Raw genomic sequence first — 27,330 nt, 5'->3', positions numbered from 1 at the left:
ACGCAGCCACCCCGCCCAGTCGTTGCCCTTCCTCCCGGGAGCCGCGTTGCCCTCGGGGGAGTTGCACGCAGAACATTTTATTCCTGGCCCCTCCCGCGTGTGAGTCCTGATTTCGAAACCGATGGCTCTTAGTGCTGCCAGTGTAACATTTGGGGTAATTTCACGGCTGGAGACCGGTTTAAAGATGTTTGCCGTTTCTCTGGGAGCGCGCTGATGGCTGTTGTTTCTAGATGTGTGTTTGCGGCGCCCGGCTGAAAGTGAACTTAGGTTCCTGACAGGACTTCTGGCCAGTCTTGAACTCGAGTTTTGACGACTTTGGGGGGGATTTAGGTATCGCTGTCGCTGGGTGGGATTTCTAGCACCGTAGTCGGAATCTAAGTGTAGTGACCAACGTGGATACCCCGGGAGGTCACTCTCCCCGGGCTCTGTCCAGGTGGCGCAGGGGAGCGGAGGGCTCTGCCCCGTGATGTACAGTCCCTTTCCACAACGTTGGAGAGAAAGCCGGGCCTTGAGTCTGCGCCTGCATATTCCTACAGCTTCTCAGAGTCCTGTGGACGATGACTGAGGAGACAAACCATGCAGGAAACATCTCTCTAGAACAGCGATTTTCAACCGGTGTGCTGCACGAAATTGAAAACCTGCCGATTTAGTCAGGAGCACTGACCTCTTTTCCCTTGGATTGTCAAATTTATTTATTTTTTTTTTTTATTTTATTTTATTTTTTGGCTGTATCCAAGGTCCCTTAAGGCAACCCATACTAAGCAACGGGTTGCGTACACTACCAAGGATGCTGCTGTTTGCAGCCATTGCACACCAGGCCCCCATGGGGAACAGAGCATGGTCGGCTTAATTGGCTGCAGTGGATTGTCAAATTTAAAATCAACATCCAACACAGAAATTGGTGTGAATCAATTAAAAATCTACCTTTGTCCTGGCCTGGCTCAGGGTTGAGCATTGACCCATGAACCAGGGGGTCAGGGCACATGGCCAATTGGGAGGGTGGGTGCGTGCAGGAGACAGCCTATCCATGATTCTATCATTGATGTTTCTATCTTCCTGAAACCGATAAAAACCTATATTTAAAATTCTACCTGTTTTGGCAGATCGGTAAAATACATATTTTTTTGTGTGCTGCAGTTTTAGTAATTTGTGCTGCATGAGGTGAAAAAGGTTGACAATTGCTGCTCTGGAGCTTCCTATCTAGATATAGGTTGATCAGAAGTGAATTCTTTGCTTTAACCAGCTTTACTGTACTGCTGAATTAAGCTCTTTACCTTGTTTTGCAGCCTTCAGTCAAGATTCTAAATAACTTGATTTGGGTAAGTACATCTGAATTGCTTTTGGCTTATCGGTTTTGCCCCTTACAGTCCATCCACAGGAGATAGGGTTTGGTCTCATGCACAGACCCTTTTCATGATACTGGAGTTGAAGCTGGGCATATTTGTCTGCATACGCCTTCAACAAGGAATAACTGATGAAGTAAATCATGAAATAGTACATAGTAATGACTTGTTTGAAATTGATTAAAAACAGTTACTAAACCAACAACTGCATGTAGTGTGATCTGTAATAATAAAAGCATAATATGCTAATCAGACCGGACCTCTTTGGACTAAGCTAGGGATGGGGTGCGCCTGCGCAAAGGAGGAAGGCCTACTCTTGCACAAATTTTGTGCATCAGGCCTCTAGTATGTAATAAAAATCTAAGAAGTTTTGAGGGGTGATGCTGTTTAGCTGTACTGTAATTACTGCTGTTTGTAATTGATTATCAGACACTCCCAACGTGGATACCCCGGGAGGTCACTCTCCCCGGGCTCTGTCCAGGTGGCGCAGGGGAGCGGAGGGCTCTGCCCCGTGATGTACAGTCCCTTTCCACAACGTTGGAGAGAAAGCCGGGCCTTGAGTCTGCGCCTGCATATTCCTACAGCTTCTCAGAGTCCTGTGGACGATGACTGAGGAGACAAACCATGCAGGAAACATCTAGTACGCTAAAATGTGAAATTTTTTAAATTTAAGAGTCTATGATTCTAATCATTTTTTCTGTTTTCATTTAGGAAAGAAGAGGCGCCACCTCACCATTTTGGCAGTTAATGCTTTTTGGATTCCTCTAAAGTGATGGCTGCTTTTGGAGGATAAGTAGCTGCCCTTTGGAGTAAAAGGAAAATTGAATGCAAATTCTGTCATTCCCAGATCTGTATTAACTGTTAGACTAATAGGGTGGCCCATTGAAATTTATGTCATTACAGAAGGCACTGAGCGTTGGCAGCTTTTTTTTTTTAATCATCACCAGAGTATATTTTTCTTCTTTTTTCTTTTAATATATTTTATTGATTTTTTTTTTTTTTTTTTTTTTTTTTTACAGAGAGGAAAGGAGAGGGATAGAGTGAGAAACATTGATCAGCTGCCTCCTGCACACCCCCCACTGGGGATATTGCCCGCAACCAAGGCACATGCCCCTGACCGGAATTGAACCCAGGACCCTTCAGTCCACAGGCCGACGCTCTATCCGCTGAGCCAAACAGGTCAGGGCCAGAGAAACATCTATTGGTTGCACCCGAGGTACATGCCCTTGACCAGAATCAAACCTGGGACTCTTCAGCCTACGCTCTACTCACAGCCAAACTGGCTAGGGCTGGGCAGCTTTATTGAGACAGTATTGGTCCTTGAAAAGGCCCAGAAAACCTGTCAGAATGTGTGATGCAAAAAAATGAAACTAAAATGATACTTTGTTTTTTTTTATCCTCAAAGTTGGTTTTCTAATTGCATAGCTGAATGAACAGAAGCCCATGCAAGTCTAAATGTTTTTTTAAATCCTTATGTATTTGTGAATTATAATAAAGGTGACTATATACTTAACTAGTGTGGTTTCTTTTTTCATATAGGAGTGTGTGATAGCCAAAGATAGTGTTCCATAATGGAGTGCTATAGCAATTAATGCCTGATTAGTTGTGCCCTAAAGACCCTAAGCTTTTGTCTTGTGCTCTTTGTGTTTAGCTTTATATAATTCCCTGGCTAGATCTCATTTTCATTAAGTAGTTGGATACCTGGTTAAAATTTAAAATCTGGGTAATGCTTCACCTACATTAGCAACTACAAGATTTGTTAGGAATGTTAAAACCCGCTGCTGTTAGGCTAGTTAAACCTAGACAACTGGTGTCCAAGTAGCAAGCCCTTAAGCCTGGAAGACCACTGCCATGGATGATGTGAGGTTGGGTCACAATGGAAGCTTTGTCAAGCCCTTGTACAGACTGCCAGCCTTGTAGGGAGGGGATGTAATAGGCCCTGAAGGATGGAGACCATCTAGAAGGTGGAGTCGATCCTGGTGCGTGGGGTCCAGATAGCCATTAAACCATTTAGGAGCCTTTGTGGTCAGATTTAAGGGAAGTGTGTATTTGGGGTTTGGGTGGTGGGTTTGGCCAAATTGTGTGGAATGCCCAGATAGTTTCACAAATGGTATTCAGGGCCAGAGGATAATAGATTTGGGAATGGGAGCTATTTCCTGTAGCCGTTACTAGGGAGAGTGCGGCTTGTTGGCTTTTTGAACTGATAAAGCAACATGTAGATGGTCTGCTTAAACTAATTGCACTTGCAATACTTAGTTCTAAGTATCTGCATATATTAATCCTCTCAACTCTGAAATGGGTATTAATCTAACCCAGTTTCAGATGGGAAAACTTGAACAAAGACTCCATTGCCCAAATTCACAATGGGAAGTGGAACCTGCACAAGAGCATCAACCCCCTGCAGGCTTCCTGGAAGCGAGCCAGATGTAAGGCACAGGACCAGCCAGTGCTGACCTCTCCTCTTGGTGTCATTACCACATACTGTCTTTGGAAAGTAGGGGCTCAGTATAGTGTTCGCTTTTCCCTACAACCAGAGGAAGATGATCTTAATGATTCGTACCAACTTCTCAGGATAGGGCTGGATAGCTAATGCTAGACAGGAAATACCTGTATTCATTTCTCTCGATGTGCAAGTGGAGCTGAAGCAAAGCTGTCAGCGGGCATTCTAGGCCCCACCCTTTCTGCTAAATTTCCTCTTGCAATATACCTGTCTAGACTCTCCAAACAGGCTTTTCTGGCCTTTCTCTGCACGTAGGCAGTCATACCGATGGTTGCCAAACGTGGAGTCATGCTGCCTAGGTTTGGATCCTGATACCAACAGTTTCTGTGCATGTGACCTTGGTGGAGCCACTTAATCTGCTTCAATTTCCTCATGAAATTGGGAATAAAAGAATGGGGATATTCAATGAGTTAATATTTGTAAATGCTTCTTACAGTCTCATAAGTACAATGAGCTTAAAGAACATTTTGTGACCACCTGGTATTGCAAGCACAGCGCCAAAGAAATATCTAATTTGTTGTTGGTAGTCCTCGCCTGAGGATATTTTCCCATTGATTGATTTTTATTTTTATTTTTTTTAGAGAGTGGAATGGATGGGGAGAGAGAAAGAGAAAGGGCAATGATACATTGGTTGCCTCCTGCACTAGCCCCTATGGGGGCTAGTGATCGAGCTTGCAACCAAGTCTTGTGCCCTTGACCAGAATCCAACCCAGGACCCTTCAATCCTCAGGCCAAAACATCTAAATATTTAAAGATTTCTAAACAGGGCAAGGTCTCCCAGCTATGATTTAGGGAGACTAACCTCGGGATATTGGTGGGATGAAATGGAGGGGAAGAAATGAGAGGTAGGAGCAGAGTCCAGGAGGGTGGTGCTTTTGATCAGAGGGGCAGAAATAGAAACATGAAGAGAGGAGAGGGAGGAATCGGCAAAGCATTTAAGGTTTGAATTTATTTCTCAGAGAACCTTAACTTTGGCTGGAAAGATGAAGTCGGGGTGGTGTCTAGTTCCGTGGGTGATGAGTCACAGGTAGAGCTGAAGGGCTGAAACTTCCAGTGGAGGGCAGATGGACTGCCCTTTCAAAAAGTGATAGCTCAGCCCTGAACAAGAATTCTGCCCCCTCTACCACTTGTAGGATGACTCCAGAGAAAGTCCCTAACCACTTTGAACCTCGTTTTTCTCATTTTACAACTGTCATGAGGTTTTTGTGAGGAACAAATGTGCTAAATAACATGGGTGGGAATGTTTCTTCAGTGAACAAAGTAAAAGGTTTTACAAAATAGGTGATAATAATAATCATTTTTATAATTACATTAAGCATGTGAATGAGTAAGAACTTGGAGGAAGACAGCAGAGAGAGAGCAGAGATCCCAGAGCTTAAACTTGGAGAAATTTCAGGGTACTACATCATCCAAAGGAGGAGGCCGTGATGGAGGCAGAGGTAAACTTGGAGAGGTAAGAGACTCTCAAGATGGGGAGTGCTTTGGGGTGGACTCCATAGAAAAAGAAATTCAGTTGGTAAATACTCATCAAACGTATCTTATCTATCTGGTTATGATAGAATGGCTTTCAGAGTCAGAATCAACATGAAATGGAGAAAATATCCTTCTGCAGAGGTCACTGCCCTGACCTGGGAAACCCCCCCCCCCCCCCAGACAATCAAATGGCCAGAGAAGTCACCTCAGGGAACACCTGAAATCTTCAAGAACTGTTTGTATCCACTGAGCGTGTTAACAAGAGAGGGTCGTCCGCTTGGTACCTATTTTCCTTTTCCAGCCCCCAACCCCAATTCACATCCAGTTCAAATGGTCTCCCTCACTCGATTTGCTTCCCCCAAGTCCATTCTCCATTCTGTTGGAAAACAAAAACCTACTCATGTGGTCAAATCCTTTCACAGTTCCCCACTGCCTTGGAATAGAGGCTGCATTCCTTAGGCTTAGACCGTGCACCCCTGGCCCAGCCCTCCTGCTCCAGCGCTCTCCCCTGTCACTCCTGCAGGCACCTCTGCTCCAGTTAGACCTTCATAACATGTTTCCCACACCACCCTAGGCTCTCATCGCTCCCTGTCATCACAAGGGAGGCTTTCCGCGTTAACTTGGAAAGCATTTCTTAAGTCCCAGGCTGAGTCAGATGCCCCTGGACGTACCCTTGCCGTAACTCTGTTGGTGGTCTGATTTCTCATGTTTCTCCAACAGAGAACCTCTTGAGAACAGGGACGAGCAGTATCTCTTTTCTCTGTACAGTTCCTATCACACAAACAAACCCTGTTTTCAAGTGGTCTTTCTGGTTGTTAGTCCACTCGTCCCGATTTGGGGTCTCCAAAATGCACCCCCACTGTACTTGCGGAGTACAGGTGGGGAACCTGATCTAGAGCTCCCTGTGGGGAGCGTGTTCCTTGCACTTCCCGGGGCGGCCGCCAGGGGCCGCCGGGCTCGTGGTTTTCCTCTGTGGCCCGGGTCAGGGCGGCCCGCGGCCCGCAGAGCGCATGCTCTGGGGCAGTTCGCGGCCCAGCCGGCGAGCGGAGGAGTCCTAGGAGCTGACCGGCACCGAGGTAGGTCGCGCGCGTGGTGGGCGAGGGGTCCTGGAGGACGGCAGCGCGCCGAGCGACCACGGCCAGAGCGCGGTGGGGGTCCCCGGCGGGCGGCGCAGTGGCTCGCGCGCGCCCGGTCGCGTGGCGACGTCTCCACGTGAAGCCGGGCGGCAGGAAGGCGCAAGTGCGGGCGCGCGTGTCCCCGGTCCCGCGGGGCGTCCGGGCGAGGGCCGGGCCCCGCCTCGCTTGAGCGAGCCCGGTGGCCCCTCCGCCGCAGCGCTTCTCGCGTCCGGCCCGCGGCGCCCGCGCGGGCGGGAGATTCAAACGGCCGGAGCGCGGGGCCGCGGTGACCTCACTGGCCGGTGCGCGGACCCGCTGGCCTGCGGCGGGAGCGCTCCCTGGTGCGGGCCCGTTTCCGGAGCGGAGAGTGACTTTGCCCGGACTCCACGGGGGCGTTGGGCTTGCAGGGGCCCGGAGCCCTGCCGGAGGGGCGGCTGCAGGGTCGGCGGGGAGGGGCTGCCGCAGGGCAGCCTGGGCACCGGGACCCCTGTGGACGGTAGAGGTTGCTGTGAACTCCGCATCCACTTGTTAATGCAAAAACACATTCAAACCTGTAAAGAGTTTTTGTGAGTTTATTTGAGCCGAACTGTGGACAAGTGCCGGGAAGCAAAACCTCAAGGAATTGGGATGATGCTCCGGAGAATGGCGGGGTTTTACCTTGTTTTTATAAATTACCAGCAAAGGAGCAGCCGGAAGTGGGTTACATGAAATCCATTGGTGATAGATTCGGGAGGTGGGAGAAGGCAAAGCGGGAGACCTCTGGGACTGGATAAAAAGTGAAATGATGGACACATGCCTTTTACTGAGGCGGGTGCAGGATAGTTAACAATTGACACGGTGACAATAACAATGAGGGAGTTTGTGGTCTGGGCCCGGGGGCCATTTGTTGCGCCCTGAGGCGTCCTGAAAGAGGGAAGTTACTAGGTACTCAGACATTAAACAGGTACGTTCTCTCAGATGCAGAAAGACAGTAGGCTCAGTAAAGATTGGAAATTGATCTTTGTCAGGGAAAACACTGGCCTAGGAAATGACTGCCTTCTATAAACTGCTTTTAGTTAAATTTTTAATTTCAGACCATTCTTTGTACTTACTTTAGGTCTTTGAGTTTGCAGAACCGCCATGCAGGCCTTCCCCGAACTAGTCAGGTTAGCATGTGAGCCCCCTACCCCCCCTTTTTTTTGTCTATAAACGCATCTGTCAACAGATTATTTACTGCCGTCTACCCCGTGCTGCGCTGGCAGGGCTGGGGAGCGGTGGTGAGAAGGGCCCCACGTGGCCTTTGCGGAACTGCAGGTCTCCTTGGGGAGACCCATGCGGGGCCACAATTACGTAAGTGCCAGTGTGATCAGGGATGTTTGCCGAGGAGCCAGGGGCACTGCTGCTGACAAGTCATTCATCAAATAGCAATTGAGGTGCTCCAACCAAGTGTGGTTCTCGTGTCCTAGCAGAAGTTGGGTGTATGGAGTGTTACACAGGAACTCAGCCCAGGAGGGTCAGGGATGGCTTTCCAGGTGAGGTGACGCTTGAACCGGGTTTTAAAGGAGCTGCAGAGTTGTTCAGGTGGAGGGATTAGGGTGATACAGGCAAAGGAAACAGCACATGCAAAGGCGTGAAGGTCTAGGTGAGTGTAGTGGTCAGGGATTCCACAGATGTTTGAGTCTGACTGGAACACAGGGTACAAGGAGAGGAGGAACAAGATGCTACAAGAGGGACTGGGTCTTGAAAGGTCTCAGGTGCCAGACCAAGGAACACTGGGTGGAGGTGGAAAAGGCAGGGTGGTTTCACCCAAGAAGAGTATTAGAATGGAGTCTGGAACAATGAATTAGGAGTTCATGCTGGTGTTTTCCGAGACATCCCAAGAGCAGGGATCCTGTTCAGTTTTGCAACTCACTAGTTGAGCCCCCTTGGGCCTCCCACTAAATCTTCCTATTAGTTTCTTTATCTGTAAAATGAAGGTAAGAGGCATGTGGTGAGAATTACTGATACCTGTATTTTCCATAAAGCGGTAGTTCTCACATCTGGTGGAAAATGTGGCCCCTTTTCTTAGGAAAAATAAACACATAAACCCAGACACAGCTCTGTATACAAAGGGGAACCCCTGGTTAGGAAACTTTTAATTTTTTTTATTTTTTTATTTTTTTTATATATTTTATTGATTTTTTACAGAGAGGAAGGGAGAGAGATAGAGAGTTAGAAACATCGATGAGAGAGAAACATCGATCAGCTGCCTCCTGCACATCTCCTACTGGGGATGTGCCCGCAACCCAGGTACATGCCCTCGACCGGAATCGAACCTGGAACCCTTCAGTCCGCAGGCCGACGCTCTATCCACTGAGCCAAACCGGTTTCGGCTAGGAAACTTTTTTAAAAAATATTTTTTTATTGAAGGGACAGGGGTAGAGAGAGAGAGAAACATCAGTGATGAGAGAGAATCATTGATTGGCTGCCTCCTGCACACCCCCCGCTGGGGATTGGACCCTCCACCTGGGCATGTGCCCTTGACCAGAATCGAACCCCGGATCCTTTAGTCCGCAGGCCAATGCTCTATCCACTGAGCCAAGCCAGCCAGGGCTGGTTAGGAAACGCTTGAGGTGGAGTGTCCCGGGCAGGGAGTGTGCCTGGCACGCAGCAGGAGTTCAGCACATGTTTTTGACAGATGAGCCCCTGTCCTCCCTTCCCTGGGGACCTTTCTCACAAAGAGATTCATCAGCCTCTGGGTCTGGCCCGCAGTTGTCTGCCTCCTGACATTGGGGATGAGGGGGTGGCAGGGACAGCTGCTGTGGTTAGAGGGCTCTGTCTCCCTTTGTAGAAACGAGGCTGTGGTGGGGTTACAGGGGGTCACAGCAGGAACACAGGCCCTCCCTGGTAGACTGTCTAGTCCAGCGGTCGCCAACCCGTGGTCCGTGAGGTCCGAAAGGTTGGCGACGGCTGGTCTAGTCTGATGTGCCTTCATTCATCACGTGAAGAACGGGCCCAGGGCGAGGTGGGAAGGGGGAGCTCTGGCCCTGGTTGGGAGACCTGCCCTTTCACCCCACTCCTGTGCGTCCTGGGGTGCCTTTCCCTGAACCTCAGCTTTCTTACCTGTGAAACCAGGGTGATCACGTTTACCCCAGAAGGCAGGTGTGAGCATTCTAGGATAGTTGACTGTGTCTGATTTTTGAGAGCTTGTTTGGAGGTTCTAGCAGGGGAGCGCAGCTACTCGTATACCCTTGACCGAAGACCGGTCCTCTCCTCGGGGGGGAAGGTCGTCCTCTTCGACCGAGCGCGCAGCTTCGGGAGGGACGCACATGGATCGGTGAGGGAGGAGGGGGACACCCGCCTAGCCAGCCAGATCAGCCGAATCAACCCTGGCGATCAATGGGGTGACAGATGTCGCAGCCAGATCGCCCTCACATCCAACTGTGTCTGATTTTTAATTATTCGGGACTGTGTCTCACTCTTCTCCCAGATTGTCAGCTCCTCAAACATGGAAGCTGTGTGTGTGGGTTGTGGGTGGACAAAAGACTACTTCTTATTCCCCACCAGACACTCCCTGTCTGGCTAGGAAAACACACCCAGAGCAGTTAGAGAGGGCGTGTGCACAAGGACTGGTTGTGCTCCAGGATGCAGGTGGGTAGTGGGTGTCAGGCTCTGCCCCTGAGGAGGTGCCCTCTCATTCCCTGTCCTGCCCGGAGGATTGCTCACAGCAGCACTGCAGTGCCCAGAGACCTCCACTTGAGAGATGAGGATCCTCAGGCCCAGAGAACTGGGGTGGTTAGACCCTAAAGCCAGAGGTCAACCACAGCAGGGGGTTGGCCTTTCCCATGTCCTTCAGGTTCTCCACCCACCGGCCCAGCCTCGCCGCCTGTCTCCTCTCTGGTCTCACCATCCTCTCCCTCTCAGCTTCCTTCTGCCCTTGCCCTTTGTGTTTGGCCAAGTTCATGGGGGACCCTGGGGAGGCCTGCCCACGCTGCCCCCACCCCTGCCCGGGTCATGGACTACCTTTAGCCAACCTGTTGTGGGTTTTTTGGTTTTGTTTATTTGTTTGTTTGTTTATTTGTTTATTTTAATCCATCAGATATACTTGGGTTCTATTTCTGACTCTCCACTCTCCTCCCCTAGTCCAGTTAATCTCTCTGTTTTCTTATTATGATAAATATGCATACCATAAAATTTACCATTTCAACCATTTATAAATGTACAGTTTGGTGGCATTAATTGCGTTCACATTGTTGTGTGACCCCCAAGTTATTCTCTATGTATCACCTTGTCTATCCTTCACACAGCACCTTCTGTAACAATTTTTTTCTTTCCCGCTAGAATGTAAGCTCCATGAGAACAGGGGGAGGGTTACTGTTCTTTTTTTTTCTTACTACTTCGGGCCCAAAGCCACATAGTGGTAACAGACACTCAGTAAGTATTTGTGGGATGAATGAACACTTGAGCTTCCATGTATTGAACACAGCAGGTCCTTGAATAATGATACTGCATTCAACATTGTTTCATTATAATGTTGATGAGACACTGTAATCTGTCCACTTAAAGTCACAGAACCTATTGACAATGTTAAGTGTGAAATTACTATTTATTGTGTGCTTGGCTCTTAAAAGTTCTTTATAAAGTCTTTTTTATGTTATATGTATTGCATTCTGTATTACAAAAAAAATGCAAGCTAGAGAAAAGAAAATGTTATTAAGAAAATCACAACACACAGACACTGGGCGGTGGGGGCTTGCCCAGGGTGGGAATGGCTGGGGGGGTGTCAATCGGGGAAAAAGGAGACATATCTAAAACTTTAGACAATAATAATAATAATTTTTTAAAATATATTTTATTGATATTTTACAGAGAGGAAGTGAGAGGGATAGAGAGTTAGAAACATCGATGAGAGAGAAACATCGATCAGCTGCCTCCTGCACACTCCCCACTGGGGATGTGCCCGCAACCAAGGTACATGCCCTTGACCGGAATCGAACCTGGGACCCTTGAGTCCGAAGGCTGATGCTCTATCCATTGAGCCAAACTGGTTAGGGCAATAATAATAATTTTTTTAAAACAATCATAAGGAAGAGAAAATACATTTATAGCAATGTACATATTTATTGAAAAAACTCCACGTATAAGTGGATCTGGCAGTTCAGACCTGTGTTGTTTAGGGTCAGTTGTATTGAGTTTTGTAAGAAACTACCAAACTGTCTTCCAAAGTGGCCGTGCCATTTTGCATTCCCACCAATGAATGAGAATTCTGTTGTTTCACATCCTCACCAGCATTTGGCATTGTGTTCCAGGTTTGGGCCATTCTAATAGATGTGCAGTGGTACATGTCATTCTGTCTTGAGGGCAGCCCTAAGAAGTAGTATGGCAACCCCTTTTCAGATGAGGATACAATTCAAAGAGGTTAAGGCTGCTGGCCAACCAAGGTCACAAAAGCCAGGTGAACAAGCCACAGCTCTGGCAGGTGAATCCAGTTCCCTCTAATCCCAAGGAATGTGCATTTTTAGTGTAGGAAGAGGGGTCTCAAAGAGGTAGGTTGGAGGGGAGGTTTCCCGGCCTGGGAGAAAAAAAGTTGGGTGAAGCTCAGAACTGCCACCTCATTAGAGTCAGAACCTGTAGAAGCTCAACCTGCACAGCCACTTCCTTATCTTCAGTACTTTGTTCTCTCTCAGGGTAGTCAGCAGAATGTCCCCCAAAATTTAGAGGCTACTGCTCTTTGTATTCACGTATTGTGGAGTGGGGAGCTGGAGAGGGTGAGGCTCAAAGACCTACTGGAAGGAAGGGAGGGAGGGAGGAAGGAAAAGAGGGAGTGGGCTGCTGGATAGACCCACAGCTGAGCCTGAAAAGAGCTCTTGTTCTACAAATTCCATCTGTAGCCTTGGGTAGAGTCTCCATCCCTTATCTATGAAAATGGGGGAGAGGAGGGTTAGGTTAGTTAGATCTGTGCCTGAGAGTTACCTGGGGCAGGCCATAGACGTAATCCAATATTGGTTAATTACTCTTTTTTTTTTTAATACATTTTTATTGATTTCAGAGAGATGAGAGGAGAGAGAGATAGAAACGTCAATGATGAGAGGAGAGGAGAGAGAGATAGAAACGTCAATGATGAGAGGAGAGGAGAGAGAGATAGAAACGTCAATGATGAGAATCATTGATCGGCTGCCTCCTGCACGCCCTCTACTGGGGATTGAGCCCCCAACTAAGGCATGTGCCCTTGACCGGAATCAAACCTGGGACCCTTCAGTTCGCAGGCCGACACTCTAGCCACTGAGCCAAACCAGCTAGGGCTGGACTCTTTTTTTTTTTTTTTATTAATTAAATCTTTATTCAGATTATTACATTTGTTCCTCTTTTTCCCCCCCATAACTCCCCTCCTCCCAGTTCCCACCCCACCCTCCACCCTCACTCCCCACCCACTGTCCTCATCCATAGGTGTACAATTTTTGTCCAGTCTCTTCCCGCATCTCCCACACCCCTTTCCCCCCCAAGAATAGTCAGTCCATTCCCTTTCTATGTCCCTGATTCTATTATGATCACCAGATTATTTGTTCACTTGATTCTTAGATTCACTTGTTGATAGATGCATATTTGTTGTTCATAATTTGTATCTTTACCTTTTTCTTCTTCCTCTTCTTAAAGGATACCTTTCAGCATTTCATATAATACTGGTTTGGTGGTGATGAACTCCTTTAGCTTTTCCTTATCTGTGAAGCTCTTTATCTGACCTTCAGTTCTGAATGATAGCTTTGCTGGATAAAGTAATCTTGGTTGTAGGTTCTTGGCATTCATCACTTTGAATATTTCTTGCCATTCCCTTCTGGCCTGCAAAGTTTCTGTTGAGAAATCAGCTGACAGTCGTATGGGTATTCCCTTGTAGGTAACTGAGTTTCTTTCTCTTGCTGCTTTTAAGATTCTCTCTTTGTCTTTTGCTCTTGGCATTTTAATTATGATATGTCTTGGTGTGGTCCTCTTTGGATTCCTTTTGTTTGGGGTTCTCTGTGCTTCCTGGACCTGTAAGTCTATTTCTTTCACCAGGTAGGGGAAGTTTTCTGTCATTATTTCTTCAAATAGGTTTTCAATATCTTGGTCTCTCTCATCTTCTGGCACCCCTATAATTCTGATGTTGGTATGCTTGAAGCTGTCCCAGAGGCTCCTTACACTATCTTCGTATTTTCGGATTCTTTTTTCATTTTGCTTTTCCAGTTGGGTGTTTTTTGCTTCTTCGCATTTCGAATCTTTGACTTGATTCTTGCACTCCTCTGGTCTGCTGTTGGGTGTCTGTATAATATTCTTTATTTCAGTCAGTGTATGCTTAATTTCTAGTTGGTTCTTTATCACAACATCGAGGGTCTCATTAGATTTCTTGAGGATCTCACTACATTTATCGGCGGTCTCACCAGTCTTTTCGAGGGCCTTACTAAGTTTATCGGCAGCTTCTAGACAGTTCTTGAGAGACCTTAAAAGTGTGGTTTTGAGCTCTATATCTTCCATTTCTGACATTTGCGTCCTGTTTCTTTGTCTCCGCATTTTTTTATCTTTTCTTGGTGCACCCCCTAGTGGTCTTTGTGCGCAGTCTTGTTGTAGTTAAGCCTTGATTGTTGTCGGCAATACCGGGGGTGATTTGACCTCCAGGCTAACTGGCTATGAGAGTCAGCTGTGTCTGCAGTGGGAGAACTTCTGTGCTGGATCTCTAGGGCGGTGCTAATCTAGCGTTTGCCTGAGGCTATCTGGCAAATGCCTCTGCGCAGGGCTTGGGCGGGGCAGGTTGCAGGGGATCAAACAGGGCGGGCGGAGCGAGCAGTTATGGCTGCTCTCAGTTCCGTCCCTAGGGGCTCTGCCTCAGAGTCCCAGCAACCACTGCAAACCTCGGAGAGAAAGCTGCCTTCGAGTTCCGACCGAAGCCAGACAGTCCCACTTCTCCCGTTTGAGTCTGGATCCCTAGAGATCCGCCTGGATCTGGAGCTCAGAGTCTGAAACTCCCTCCCGATTGAAAACAACAACCTCGCCCTCCGCCGCCAGCCCGCTCCGCGTGCGCACTCCGCACCTGAGTATTTCACTTCAGCACTGCGCCTCCTCTGAGTCTGGCTATGATATTCTCTTTCCTCCTAGTTGTAGAATTTCCACTCAGCCAGCCTCCCTGTGGTTCTGGATGATGTCCGTTCCGTCTTTTAGTTGTATTTTTGATTGGTTGTTCGAGGCAGCAATCTCCGGCGTTAACCTATGCCGCCATCTTGGTTTCTCTCTCTAGCTTCTTGGACTCTTTTTTTTTTTTTGTAGTTGTTTTGTTTTTTGTTAATCCTCACCTAAGGATATTTTTCCATTGGTTTTTAGAGAGAGTAGCAGGGAAGGGGTAGAGACAGAGAGAAACATCATTATTTGAGAGAGACATCGATTGGTTGCCTTGATTGGGTGCCTCCTACACGCACACTGACCGGTCCAGGGATTTGACCAAAATTGAACCCGAGACCCTTCAGTCTGCCTGGCCCATGCTCTATCCACTGAGTCAAAGTGGCTAGGGCCAGAGGCTAGACCAGGGGTGGGAAAACTTTGACTCGAGGGCCACAATGGGTTCTTAAACTGGACCGGAGGGCCAGAACAAAAGCATGGATGGAGTGTTTGTGTGAACTAATATAAATTCAAAGTAAACATCATTACATAAAAGGGTACGGTCTTTTTTTTTTTTTAGTTTTATTCATTTCAATCCGGCCCGCAGGCCGTAGTTTGCCCACGGCTGGGCTAGACTCTTAACTGCCACAGGCTGTACCACTTCTGCATCAGGACAGCTCTCAAGTGTCCTGGCCCCGGCCATCCCTACAGAAAGAGCACAGTTCAGAGTTTGGGCACCCCAGGCTTAGACAACCTGACTGTACTTCACAACCTTAAAGACCAGGGCTCAATAAAGATGCATTTGTGGGGGGGAAAGTTGGGCGCACAAATTGGCTGGATTGGCATCGAGAGAGAATGCCTCTGTTCTCAGCAGCCTTGGGGAAGACCTGAAGACCTTGGGGAGCAGTAGCAGTTAAAGGAGGGGAGGGGTTCAAGACAGGCTTTTAGTTGCCCTGGATCATCCTGGGTCCAACAGCCAACCTACCTACCTTCCTTTTCTTTTCTTTTCTTTTTTTTTTTAATTTGTATTGATTTCAGAGAGGAAGGGAGAATGAGAGAGAGAAACATCAATGATGAGAGAATCATTGATCAGCTGCCTCCTACACATCCCACACCCGGGATCGAACCCGAAACCTGGGCATGTGCCCCAGACTGGAATCAAACCCGGGACCCTTCAGTCCACAGGCTGAAGCTCTATTCACTGAGCTAAACCAGCTAGGGCCCAACAACCCTTCTTGTCACCCATAAGTGATTTCCTTTCACTCTTTTGTAACACTTGGTGTTTGTGTGCCCTTGTGGGACTCTTTAGAAAAGCCAGGCTCCTCCCAGAAGTGACACTTAGGGATCAAAGGGCACAAATGGCTTGGTTTGGTTTTACTTAATTAGACTTAGAATAACTTTGTAATGTCTGATAATAACAGTAATACATCAGAGTTACATAGTGGGTATGTAGTTAACCATTAGTTACAAAGTTACTAGTGATTATCTCAGGGTTTGAGGGCAGTTATGAGGGATACTTAATATTCTTCAGCTATAGCCACACCACCTTTTTTTTAAAAAAATATATTTTATTGATTTTTCACAGAGAGGAAGGGAGAGAGATAGAGAGAGTTAGAAACATCGATCAGCTGCCTCCTGCACATCCCCCACTGGGGATGTGCCCGCAACCCAGGTACATGCCCTTGACCGGAATCGAACCCGGGACCTCTCAGTCTGCAGGCTGACGCTCTATCCACTGAGCCAAACTGGTTTTGGCCACACCAGCTTTTTCATTTTTTATAATAAAAACTAGAGGCCCGGTGCATGAAAATTCATGCACTGGAGGGGGGGGGGTCCCTCAGCCCGGCCTGCCCCTCTCACAGTCCGGGAGCCCTTGGGGGTGGGAGGCGACCCGGCGATCAGGGGAAGGTGACGCCCCATATCACCTCTGCTGCTGCCACTGCCATCAGCGCAAGCCTCGGCCGGCCCTGGTAACCTCAGCCTCGGGCAGCCCTGGGTGGCTGGGAGCCGACATCTGAAGCTTGCCTGTGCCTTGGGCTGGCCCTGGGGGGCTGGGGGGACTGGGGGTCTCCGGAGGCAGGCATGCAGAGCGGCTGGGCCCGCCTAGGAGCGGGCCCAGCCTTGCCGTGATCTTGCCGCCCCGGCGGGGCTGAAGGGACTGGGCACCACCATCTTGTGGCTGTGGATGCCGCCATCTTTTTGAGGGTGTGACAGTCAATTAGCATATTCCCTCTTTATTAGATAGGATATGTAATGCTTCTTAATAAACATATAATATAGGAAAGTGTAAAGAAAAAAGTAAAAATTGTCCATAATCTTATTTTCCAGAGGTTATCATTGTTAATAATGGACGTATTTCCTTCACATTTTTCTACGCTTATTTTTACATGTGTGTATGCATTATATTTGAAAAGTGGGATGGACTGGTTTTTTTTTTTGTTTTTTTTTTAATATATTTTATTGATTTTTTACAGAGAGGAAGGGAGAGGGATAGAGAGTTAGAAACATAGATGAGAGAGAAACATCGATTAGCTGCCTCCTGCACGCCCCCCACTGGGGATGTGCCCACAACCAAGGTACATGCCCTTGACCGGAATCGAACCTGGGACCCTTGAGTCCGCAGGCTGACGCTCTATCCACTGAGCCAAACCGGTTCGGCGATGGACTGTTTTTTGATGTGCTGATATTATTTGGCAATGGTAAACATCTTCCTATTCAATAAGTCTCTGAAAGCATCGCTTTTAGTGGCTTTAAACTGTTCGATCATGAATATACTACATAGCCACTCTCCTATTAAGCACATGGGTTGCTCCACTTTTTTTTTTTAATGTTATGAAGCATACAGTAGAGAATGTCTGTGGAACTTACTCTTTGGGCGTATTATTCTGTTCTTGTTCTTAGATAAATTCTGAGAAGTGGAATTGCTGGGCAGTGCCTCTTGCCTTTGTAAAGGTCTTTTTCTTTGGGTAATATTGCCTAATTAGAGCAGGGCATTGATTGCCATCTGACATGGAGTGTTTGCCTCGGCTTTTCAGGACAGGAAGATGCCACCCAAGCGTGTGGCTAAGAAAAGGTCACCCCCAGAAGATGCTCTCCCCAAAAGCAAGAAAGTGAAGGGTAAGTTGGCTTCTGTCTCTATGTATGGCCTCTTGAAGCCCCCAAATCTGGGACTGGGCTCCTTCCCCACTGACATTTGAAGCTGAGGGGCCTGGAAGTCCATAAGCTCCACCCAGTTGGCAGGTGTCCTGTAGGTCATTGAATCCCACCTCAAGGAATTATAAAGGCACAGAGACGTGTTCAAAGCACTCAGGTGGTACTAGCAAAACACTAGACCCGAAGGCTTTGCCCCAGGCAGTAGTGGCTTATGGTTTGGACCACTGGCGTCCAGATGTGGGTTCATGGCCCTGCCACTTTCTAGGTATGTAGCTTTGAGCAAGTATCTTACTCTCGCTGAGCTTGGATTACCCTTTCATGAAATAGGAGGCGAGAACAATTCCAACCTCACCGGCCTGTTGTGAGGAAAATGAGATAATGTCATGGAAGCATTTGAGGGAGGTGGCTGTGGTTTCCTCTGTTCTGGAACCCTGGAGGGAGACAGGGAGGAGAGCCACCCCCATCTGAGAAGGGGGGTGTGGGCCCACACTCAGACAGTGTCTGTCTTTTGCAGACCCTCGTAACCAGGCAGTGAGGGCCGGTGCTTCCCACCGCGTTCCAGGCGCCTGCTACACCCGAGGTGCCTGCAGGCCGAGCCCTGCCAACCAGAAACCCCGACCAGGTGGCTCCCTGCCCAGCACAGCCTCAGAGGCCTGGCAACCCTGGGGGAGGGACTGGACACCACTGGCTGTCCAGGGCCACAGACGGTTGCCATTGGCCAGCAGATGGTCCTGGACTGCCCACTGATTGGCGCTTACCTCGGCAAAAACCTGTGTTAGCTCTTACTGCTGCCCCTCCCTCTTCAGCTGTGGTTGTGTATCTACTATTGGAACCAGGGTGTCTGTGTGACTGTTCAGGAGTTCCGTGACACCCTGAGGATGGAGGCTAACTGTAGACCCACGTAGGCTCCGTTGGTTTCAGTGCAAACACTATTACTTATTAGCTCTATTAACCTCTCTGAGGCTCCATTCCCTTTCCTATAAAATGGGATCTTAAATATGGAAGCGTATTTAAGTCTGTAGCATAATTTTGGGAACTGCAGAGCAATTTAGCATTAGTGGAGTAAGCAGCAGTAAAGAGTAGACTTTACACCTGAGCCCTCACTTTCGGCACCATGGCGCCTTATCAAGAACTTAGAGCTGCTCAGGAAAACTATCTTGGGTGCTCACTGTTCTCCCCACCAAGATTCATTTCACAATACTGAGTGTCTCGTTTCTATTTCCTTCGTTTCGATTAATAATGTGCTCGATTTTTAACCTTTACACAAACCCTGTGAGGTAGGGACTTCTGATATCCCCATTTCACAAATGAGGAAACAGGCTCAGAAGGGTCATACTGAGGTCTGTGGCAGAGCAGGGGATTGAACCCAGAGCCCATGCAGTGACCTCTCCTCTCTCCCATCATCCTACACACTCAGCTGTCTTCTTCACTCCTCAGTCTCACATAGGTCCCACCGCACAGAACCGGGCTTGGTGCTGACACTGGGCCAGGGTGACGTGGGCCAGTTGGGGCTGGGCGAGAATGTGATGGAGAGGAAGAAGCCAGCCCTAGTAAACATTCCAGAAGACATTGTACAGGCTGAGGCTGGGGGCATGCACACCGTGTGTCTAAGCAAAAGTGGCCAGGTAGGTTGGGGGCGTGGCGTGGGATGGATAGGGTCTGGGGGAGGAGGCTTGGAGATGGAGCTGGCTAGCTGCACGGGGTGGTCTGAACAAGAATGGACTGAAAGGCCAGATCTTGCACTAATGGGGGCATCCTGGGCACAGGTCTACTCCTTTGGCTGCAATGATGAGGGTGCCCTGGGAAGGGACACATCAGTGGAGGGCTCAGAGACGGTTCCTGGGAAAGTGGAACTGCAAGAGAAAGTGGTACAAGTGTCAGCAGGAGACAGTCACACAGCGGCGCTCACCGAGGACGGCCGTGTCTTCCTCTGGGGCTCCTTCCGGGTAAGATGGGCTGGAAGACTGCATGGGCTGGCTGACAGAATTAACTGGTGGGGCCCCAAGGATAACCTATCTCCATGCCCCTATTCTACTTACTGGTGAGGAAATCAAGTCCTAGAAGTAGAGCTTGGGCCCAGACCCAGCCAGGTCTCTGGCTTCTTCATTCAGGCCTGTCCACTCCATTGGCTGCTGCCTAGAATCTGATATTGCGAAGTGTGTCTTAGGAGAGAGGTGGGACAAGGATGTCTTTGGCCGAGGCTGATCCAGGAAGTCTGTTGTTCTCACCCATCTTGCTACCTTCAACCTCTCCTCCCTTCCTAGCTGTCTTCCATGCTTCTCAGGAATATTGGATTTTTGTATTAATTTTTATTTATTTTAATATATTTTTATTGATTTCAGAGAGGGAGAGAGACAGAAACATCAATGATGAGAGAGAATCATTGATCTGCTGCCTCCTGCTTGCCCCCTACTGGGGATTGAGCTTCCAACCCAGGCATGTGCCCTTGTCCGGAATCGAGCCCAAGACCTTTTGGTATGAAGGCCATAGCTCTATCCATAAGCTCTCCTTCCCCATCTGGCACCAGTGCCCCTTACCAGACAGCTCTATGGTTGGTCTGGCTGGTATGGGGCATGCAGGCCTGGCTAAGTGCTCTGCCCCTCCCTTCTAGGACAATAATGGTGTGATTGGGCTCTTGGAGCCCATGAAGAAGAGCATGGTACCTGTGCACGTGCAGCTGAGTGCGCCTGTGGTGAAGGTGGCTTCGGGTGAGTCTGGGGTCACTTGCTCTGGGCAGGAGTTGGAGAACCTTATTCTGGTGTTGGCCAAGCCTTGGGCTCTACAGACAAGTCCTGCATCTCCTGCCTTCCTCTCGCCCTCAGGAAACGACCACTTGGTGATGCTGACAGCTGATGGTGACCTCTACACTCTGGGCTGCGGGGAGCAGGGCCAGCTGGGCCGTGTCCCTGAATTATTTGCCAATCGTGGTGGCCGGCAGGGCCTTGGTAGGTGGGCTAGGTCCCTCTGCCAGGGCAACTCAGCAATGCACCCCCTGATGAAGTCATAGGCAGGAGGGATTCTCTGTGCGTTTAGGCTTACATCAGATAGACTTGCAGTGGTAGTTAAGGACATTGACTCTAGCCATGGCCGGTAGCTCAGTTTGTTTGACTGTCGTCTCATTACCCCAGGGTTATGGGTTCAATCCCTGTTCAGGGCACATATAGGAGGCAACCAGTGAATGCATAAATGAATGGAGCAACAAATCGATTTTCTCCCTCCCTCTTTCAAATCAATAAATAAATTCATGATAGATAGATAGATAGATAGATAGATAGATAGATAGATAGATAGATAGATAGATAAGAACTTTGACTCTAGAGCCAGGCTACCCTGGTTTTGAATCCTGGTTCTACCACCTGCTGGCTATGGGACCCTGGACATAGTTTCCTCATCTCTAAACCTACCTACTTCATTGGGTTGTTGTGAGGTTAAGTGAGTTAACAGAGAAGAATGGCACCTCTTAGGGCTGTGGGAGTCTGAGTGAGGCTCTCCACTCTCTTGGCCTTAGATACCTCTTCTGTCTAACAGGGAGAAAAGTCCCTGCTTAGCATCCCTTCGAGGGCTTCAGTGATGTGGGAGAAACCACCACGGGGAAGAGAGGAGAGGCTTTGTGTGTCTGCCACTGACCGTGGCTGCTTCTCTGCCTGCAGAACGACTCCTGGTCCCCAAGTGTGTGATGTTGAAATCCAGGGGAACCCGTGGCCATGTGAAATTCCAGGATGCCTTCTGTGGCGCCTACTTCACCTTTGCCATCTCCCTCGAGGGCCATGTATATGGCTTTGGCCTTTCAAACTACCATCAACTTGGTGAGTCCCAAACCCAGCATCGGGCATAGCCAGAGTGACCTGGGTTCCAATCCTGGCTCCACTACTCATTTCTTGCACACCCTTGGTGGAGTCACCCCTCGGAGCCAGTTTTGTCATCTGTAAAGGGAGAATATTCGTATGCTGGTAGAGGGTAGGATGGCCTCAGTGGGGGATGAAGAAGAACAGCTCCTTGGACACTTTTACCCCTAACAACTCTCTCCGGGCCTTGCCTTGCAGGAACCTCAGGCACAGAATCTTGCTTTGTACCCCAGAACTTGACATCCTTCAAGAACTCTACCAAGTCCTGGGTGGGCTTCTCTGGTGGCCAGCACCATACAGTCTGCATGGATTCAGAAGGTGGGACCTTTGGATCAGGAATGCCCTCATCTCTCTGCACGGGGCTGGCCTGATCCTGAGACCATGGCTCTTGGAACCTGGGTCTGCTTCATAGGTTGGGCCAGATGTGGGTCTATGAGGGTCACAACTAACCCCCCAGAGTGCTGGTGCTCTTCCAAGTATGAATTCAGTGGGGGCCTGTGGAGGCTCTCCCAGGCCTCCCCAAAACTGGAAGAGGTACTGAAGAGCTCCTCCTCACCACCCAGGGAATGAGGACCAGCTCCCATGGATATGGGAACTCAGCTGGCCAACCTGGAACACACCCTCTGCTACTCCACCCACACCTTAAGTCCAACTCCTGTCTACTCTCTCCCTCCTCCCACAGGAAAAGCATACAGCCTGGGCCGGGCTGAGTACGGGAGGCTGGGCCTGGGAGAGGGTGCTGAGGAGAAGAGCATGCCCACCCTTATCTCCAGGCTGCCCATCGTCTCCTCAGTGGCTTGTGGGGCCTCTGTGGGATATGCCGTGACCAAGGATGGTAAGTGGGGCTGCCCACATTCAGTCTGATTGGGGCCTGGGGGTTGTGACTCCTGTCAAATAGCCCAGCAGGCTCTGATGGCCACCATGAGATGGAGCTGAGCTGCAGAGCAGTATTTATGAAAACATAGTTTTTCTCCTGATTGTCAAAAGCTCTGACTTCGATGAACTTAAAATGAATTTTAAAATTATTTTTTATAGAGAGAGAGTGGAAAGGCAGAAGGGGAGGAGGGAGAAATATTGATTTGAGAAACATCAATTGATTGCCTCCTGCACGTGCCATGACCGTGGCTGGGGATTGAACCCACAACCCTTTGGTGGATGGGCCAACACTCTCCACTGAGCAACACTGGCCAGGGGAATAAACAAATTATTTTAATAAAGGTAATTTGTTCTGTAGAGGGGAAAAAGACAGCAAAAGGGGATATATAACCGAGACCTGGCCAGGCAGCAGGACTTGAACCCAGGTCTCCGGACTCCTGATTCAGGCTTTTCTTTACATTTCCCACCATGGAGGGTGTAAGTGAGCAGTCACCAAAGCCTGAGTGGATTGAGGGTCACATCCATGGAGGCCTTGAGAAGTCAGGCTAGCGGAGGTGCTTGATGTGGTAGAGTTCCTGAGGAAGTGGGGCTTGTACTTACACCTTGAAGATTTCTGATAAGCAAAGGAGGGCATCCTGGCACAGAAACATCCAGAGCCGTCTCAGAGGTGGCTGGTCCTGGGGGTGGAGGGTGGTGTAGGAGTTTTTGGAGTGGCTAGTCACAGTAGGGTCTTGAATGCCATGCCTAGGAATAGGGAGAAGTAACTGGTGGTGGTTAAGGGCTGTGGTCCCAGGATGACAGAGCTCTTATCCATCATCTCCCTGGCTTTTCCCAGCTTCCCTGAACTCCCAGAGGTTGGGTCATTGCCAGGCTGCTATAGGCCAAGGCTAAAATTCACCCTTCTGTCCCAGGCTTCTGTCACTCAAGAAAGGTGAGGCTATGGATTCTGAAGATTGCTGCCCCTGTGTCTCTCTCTTGTAGGTCGTGTTTTTGCCTGGGGCATGGGCACCAACTACCAGCTGGGCACGGGACAGGAGGAGGATGCCTGGATCCCCGTGGAGATGACAGGCAAACAGCTGGAGAACCGCCTGGTTCTATCTGTGTCCAGCGGGGGCCAGCACACAGTCTTACTAGTCAGGGACAAGCAACAGAGCTGATGAAGCTTCTAGGGCCTGGCTCCCGGCCCCACCCCTCCCTCCTGGAACACAGAAGCTGTGATGACTCCAGACTCCAGCAGGCCTCCCAGCCCCCAGTACTTCGTCATCACCTGCCTTTGTTTCCATCCACGGAACAGAATCACTTTCCTCTTTTTTATTCCTCCTTTCTGGAATTAGCCTGTAACCTACAGGATGGAGAGGGCGGAATGGAAGAGGGGAGTGGGTTTTGTTGGAATGTTTGAGTCCCACACCCTGAGGAGCTGGGGCTCCATCGAGCCCTACTCTAGTCATGTGCCACTCTTACGTCCTTCACAATCCACAGGCAGACCCATGGTACAGTTGTCGGACCCAGCTGTCATGCACCTATGCCTGGGGGAAACTGGAGAAGGGGCAGGGCTACCAGCCATGGGCAAGCCCAAGCCAAGTATTTGGCCCTGAACAGGTGTCCAAAGGGGCAAATAAAGAGTGATCCTCCACTTGATCAAGAAAAAGGCCAATCAGCTTTTCTCCCAGAAGCACAGTGTTCTGTCCTGCACTGCCCATCCAGCCTGCCTCACCTGCCTGAAGTCTGGAAAGGAAGCTGGCCTGCAGAGCAGGACATGGGGGCGAGGGAAGGAGGGTTTTATAAACAAACAGCAATATCACGAGTGAAGGGAGGGCAGGGAAGAGGGTTGGATGGGCAGAGGCTGGTTCCCAGAAAGGGAAGCAGAAGCTTGCTTGTACCGTGTCTGAGAAAATAGCAAGCAGGTGTGTTTTTTTTTAATGTAAAGTATTTTAGAAGAGAGTGAAATCTTATAACATTTTGAATAAATTTAGAGTTTTGTAAAACAGGCCACTTGTTTTCTACACATTCCCTGCTTTTTTAAGGGAACATCTGCTGTGTTGGGAAGGGCAGGATAAACCACACCTGTGGACTTTGTCAAGACTAGGACTTAAGGTGATGTCCTGATGTGTGCCTGTCAGCTGTGCCTGTTCCATACAAATCAAAAAAGGTTTTATTTTTGCTTAGGTATTTATGTTTCAGGAATCACTGTATTTAAAAAAATTTATGCCGCGTAATATGCGAGACATGGAATGGTTCTTTCAACATCCTAATCCCAAATCAGGATGGTACATCTCTACAAATACTTTTACTAAGCTTGCTGTTTTATCATTTTCAACAGCTCATGTAATTGATAAAACATGATTAACTGCACAGTAACTCCTAAGACAACTTATTCATATTGATGTAGATTTTCACAGGCATTTGAGCAAACAGAATCAGAGCTGGCCTGTCTACTATGATGGTCACTAGCTACATGTAGCCATTGACATTTAAATCAATTAAAATGTGTAAAAAATTTCAAATTAACTTCCTTTTTGCACTAGCCACATTTCAAGTCCTCAATAATTACATGTGGTTAGTGCCTATGGTATTGGGCTATAGAACGTTTCTATAATTTCAGAAAGCTGCAATGAATATTGTTGATACAGCAGGTCTGTATATGAATAAGAAGATATTTTTATTAGGGCCAGGAGGATTTTTCTTGGATGTCAATGACTCTTGGAAAAATGAATGTAATGTAAAATAACTTAAAATGTAGTCTGTGATTTTTTCCCCCCCTTTTGAATTTTTAGTTTTGATACAGGCACTATACTGATTAGAAATTGACTTCTTAAAAGGAAAAAAAATATCACACTTTGATCAATCCCTCTCCCCCATCCACCTCATACCCATCCACCACCAATTTAAATTGGATTAGATTTATTGGAGTTTTCCCCTTTTGACAGTATAGCGGGTTGGAAGTGCCTTGTTTTTAATAATAGCTCTTACGGAGTGGGACCAAAATGGGCCAGGCATTGTGCTGAGCACTTTATAGGCAATAATAGTTTGTTTAATCCTCACTTCACACCAGCTTTTAAAGTAATTGCTGTCTCAGGAAACAGTCCCTGAGAGTTGGAGTGTAGGCTAGAATCTAAATCAGCTTCTACCTGAACCCAGAACTCAAGTCCTTTTCCTTGTATTGCATGTAAGAATTGTAAAGTTCTCTGTTGGTGCCTTATGTATATCAGAACTGTCAGGCACATGGTGTTCTCTAGTATAACTATTGTACTTTTTTTTTATTCCCTGGAATTAATAATTAATTGCCTTGTTTTTCAAATGCTTAGTTCTATCTTCCCTCATCTTCCTCCATCCTGGATTACCCCAAAACAAATGCAGTCATAGTACCCCATGTGGCTCAGCTGTAAATAATGTAAATGTTTAATACTGCTTTCACAAAAATTAAGATGGAGAAGTATGTATGTAGGAGGGGCAGTTGTTAAAATATCTGAAACTATAAATGAATAACTATGTTATTTAGAAATATGCAGGTACATTCTAAGGAAAAGATTTCGAAATCATTGCCCCAATAGAGTGAGAGTTGGGGGTGAGGATAGATGGGGTAAGGGACTGCTGTTTATATCATAAATTCAGCAAATTTTTTTTTTCAGTGCATACCTACCCCCAAACATTGTAGGAATTTTATTAGGAACAAATGTATAAAGATCCCTGTCTCATGAAGCTTATATTCTAAATAAGTATTTAACATTTTCCCATACTTTAAAAATAGTAAGCAAAGAGCACAGCACAGGTTGGCAAACAGAACTAAATATATTGCTATAAGTTATCATTTGAAGGTCTCACAACACTCTATATTTGCCCACAGGGGTGGGCAAACTTTTTGACTCGAGGGCCACAATGGGTTCTTAAACTGGACCGGAGGGCCGGAACAAAAGCACGGATGGAGTGTTTGTGTGAACTAATACATGTTAACACTGCTGCTGGTGAAGGAGCGGAGGGGAGAGCAAGAGAACCCTCCGCTCTTTCGGCTCAGCGGGCGGATAGAAAAGCCAAACGGGCCGGATGCGGGCCATAGTTTGCCCACGGCTGCATAAGGTAAGCACTGCTATTATCCACATTCATCTCAGGTTCAATAACTTGCCAGAATAATTGAGAAGGGGCTGGGATTGGTGCTCCATTTGTTTGAATCTATAGCCAAAGCACCCAACCACTACATTACGATTGCGGTGAAATTTGGCCATTTTGGCAACTCTTGGTTGGATCTCGTTTTCAGACCCATGAGTGCCTGACATAGGGGCCCATCAGCCCAGCTGGGAGTCCCACAAAGGGATCCGGAAGCATCTGTTATGAATTTCACTGTTGGAGACAACCACCACCAACAGAAGGTCCCATTCTGAGAAATGGGCACCAAAGGGAGCCGATGGCCTGGGACACTGTTAAACTCAAGATTCAAGTCATCGAAATCGTGTTTACCAAGGCCTTCCAGGGGCAGGTTAAAGTCCCTGGCGGTTTGGATTAGGGTAGTGGATGTGGGACTCAAGAAAGCAGAGTGAGAAGACTGGGGATTGACTGGTTGAGATGACAGGATTGCTCCAATTTACACTCCTTTTAACCCCGCCCCCTCCGGCGATTCACGGGAATGATGGAGGAATCCCGTTCCAGCTTCAACAAAAATCTCGTCTTGCGAACTGGGTGGCTGGGGCAGATCAGTGGCTTGTCCACAGAGTTCGTGGAACTGGATCGTCCCGTCTCCCAAAGGGGACATTTCACCTTAAAAAAAATAACTTGTATTTGCAAGTTTCTACAATGAGCGTATATTTTGAAATGTTATTTGTACGTCTGTTTAACTATATAAAAGTCAGAAAGAAACCCGAGAGCCAGTTACCCCAGCAACCCACCAACCTGCGCAGGGTGAAGTCCACCCTGCACCGCGCCTTGGACAGAGGGACCCGGAAGCTGCGCCCTAC

The 27,330-nt window shown here is 48.2% G+C and overlaps 1 protein-coding gene, 2 long non-coding RNA genes and 3 other non-coding genes across 9 annotated transcripts; 4 read left to right on the top strand and 2 right to left on the bottom strand.

Annotated features, from left to right (window-relative positions):
- The first annotated feature begins 387 nt into the window (after positions 1-387).
- Positions 388-591, top strand: LOC132232118 (small nucleolar RNA SNORA73 family). Its single transcript, XR_009452268.1, has one exon. It is a non-coding gene; the product is annotated as a small nucleolar RNA SNORA73 family (small nucleolar RNA).
- Positions 592-676: 85 nt separating this feature from the next.
- LOC132231434 (uncharacterized) lies at positions 677-2,856 on the top strand. The gene is made up of 2 exons (XR_009452053.1): positions 677-1,319; positions 2,055-2,856. It is a non-coding gene; the product is annotated as an uncharacterized LOC132231434 (long non-coding RNA).
- LOC132232137 (small nucleolar RNA SNORA70) lies at positions 725-860 on the bottom strand. Its single transcript, XR_009452284.1, has one exon. It is a non-coding gene; the product is annotated as a small nucleolar RNA SNORA70 (small nucleolar RNA).
- LOC132232117 (small nucleolar RNA SNORA73 family) lies at positions 1,779-1,982 on the top strand. The gene has a single exon (XR_009452267.1). It is a non-coding gene; the product is annotated as a small nucleolar RNA SNORA73 family (small nucleolar RNA).
- Positions 2,857-6,242: 3,386 nt separating the features above from the next.
- RCC1 (regulator of chromosome condensation 1) lies at positions 6,243-25,119 on the top strand. Of its 3 annotated transcripts, XM_059690574.1 has the most exons (11): positions 6,243-6,392; positions 17,546-17,627; positions 18,178-18,285; positions 19,101-19,288; positions 19,430-19,609; positions 20,275-20,371; positions 20,486-20,608; positions 21,314-21,469; positions 21,707-21,826; positions 22,191-22,343; positions 23,366-25,119. In XM_059690574.1, exons 2-11 carry the CDS (start codon positions 17,555-17,557, stop codon positions 23,539-23,541), a joined length of 1,374 nt encoding a protein of 457 aa, XP_059546557.1. In that variant the 5' UTR covers positions 6,243-6,392; positions 17,546-17,554; the 3' UTR covers positions 23,542-25,119. The 3 variants fall into 3 exon arrangements, with proteins under 3 accessions (XP_059546557.1, XP_059546559.1, XP_059546558.1); XM_059690576.1 differs by lacking the exon at positions 18,178-18,285 and having other exon boundaries at positions 6,244-6,392; XM_059690575.1 differs by lacking the exon at positions 6,243-6,392 and having other exon boundaries at positions 18,178-18,243.
- Positions 22,717-27,304, bottom strand: LOC132231436 (uncharacterized). 2 transcript variants are annotated; one of them, XR_009452055.1, is made up of 3 exons: positions 27,262-27,304; positions 26,999-27,133; positions 22,717-23,128 (listed from the first exon to the last, which is right to left on the bottom strand). It is a non-coding gene; the product is annotated as an uncharacterized LOC132231436 (long non-coding RNA). The 2 variants fall into 2 exon arrangements; XR_009452054.1 differs by having other exon boundaries at positions 27,266-27,304.
- Positions 27,305-27,330: the final 26 nt, after the last annotated feature.

Source organism: Myotis daubentonii, chromosome 3, assembly GCF_963259705.1.
Source record: "Myotis daubentonii chromosome 3, mMyoDau2.1, whole genome shotgun sequence".
Lineage (NCBI taxonomy): Eukaryota > Metazoa > Chordata > Mammalia > Chiroptera > Vespertilionidae > Myotis > Myotis daubentonii.
The sequence above is the reverse complement of the archived record's forward strand: the minus strand, read 5'-3'. Positions and strand labels throughout refer to the sequence as shown.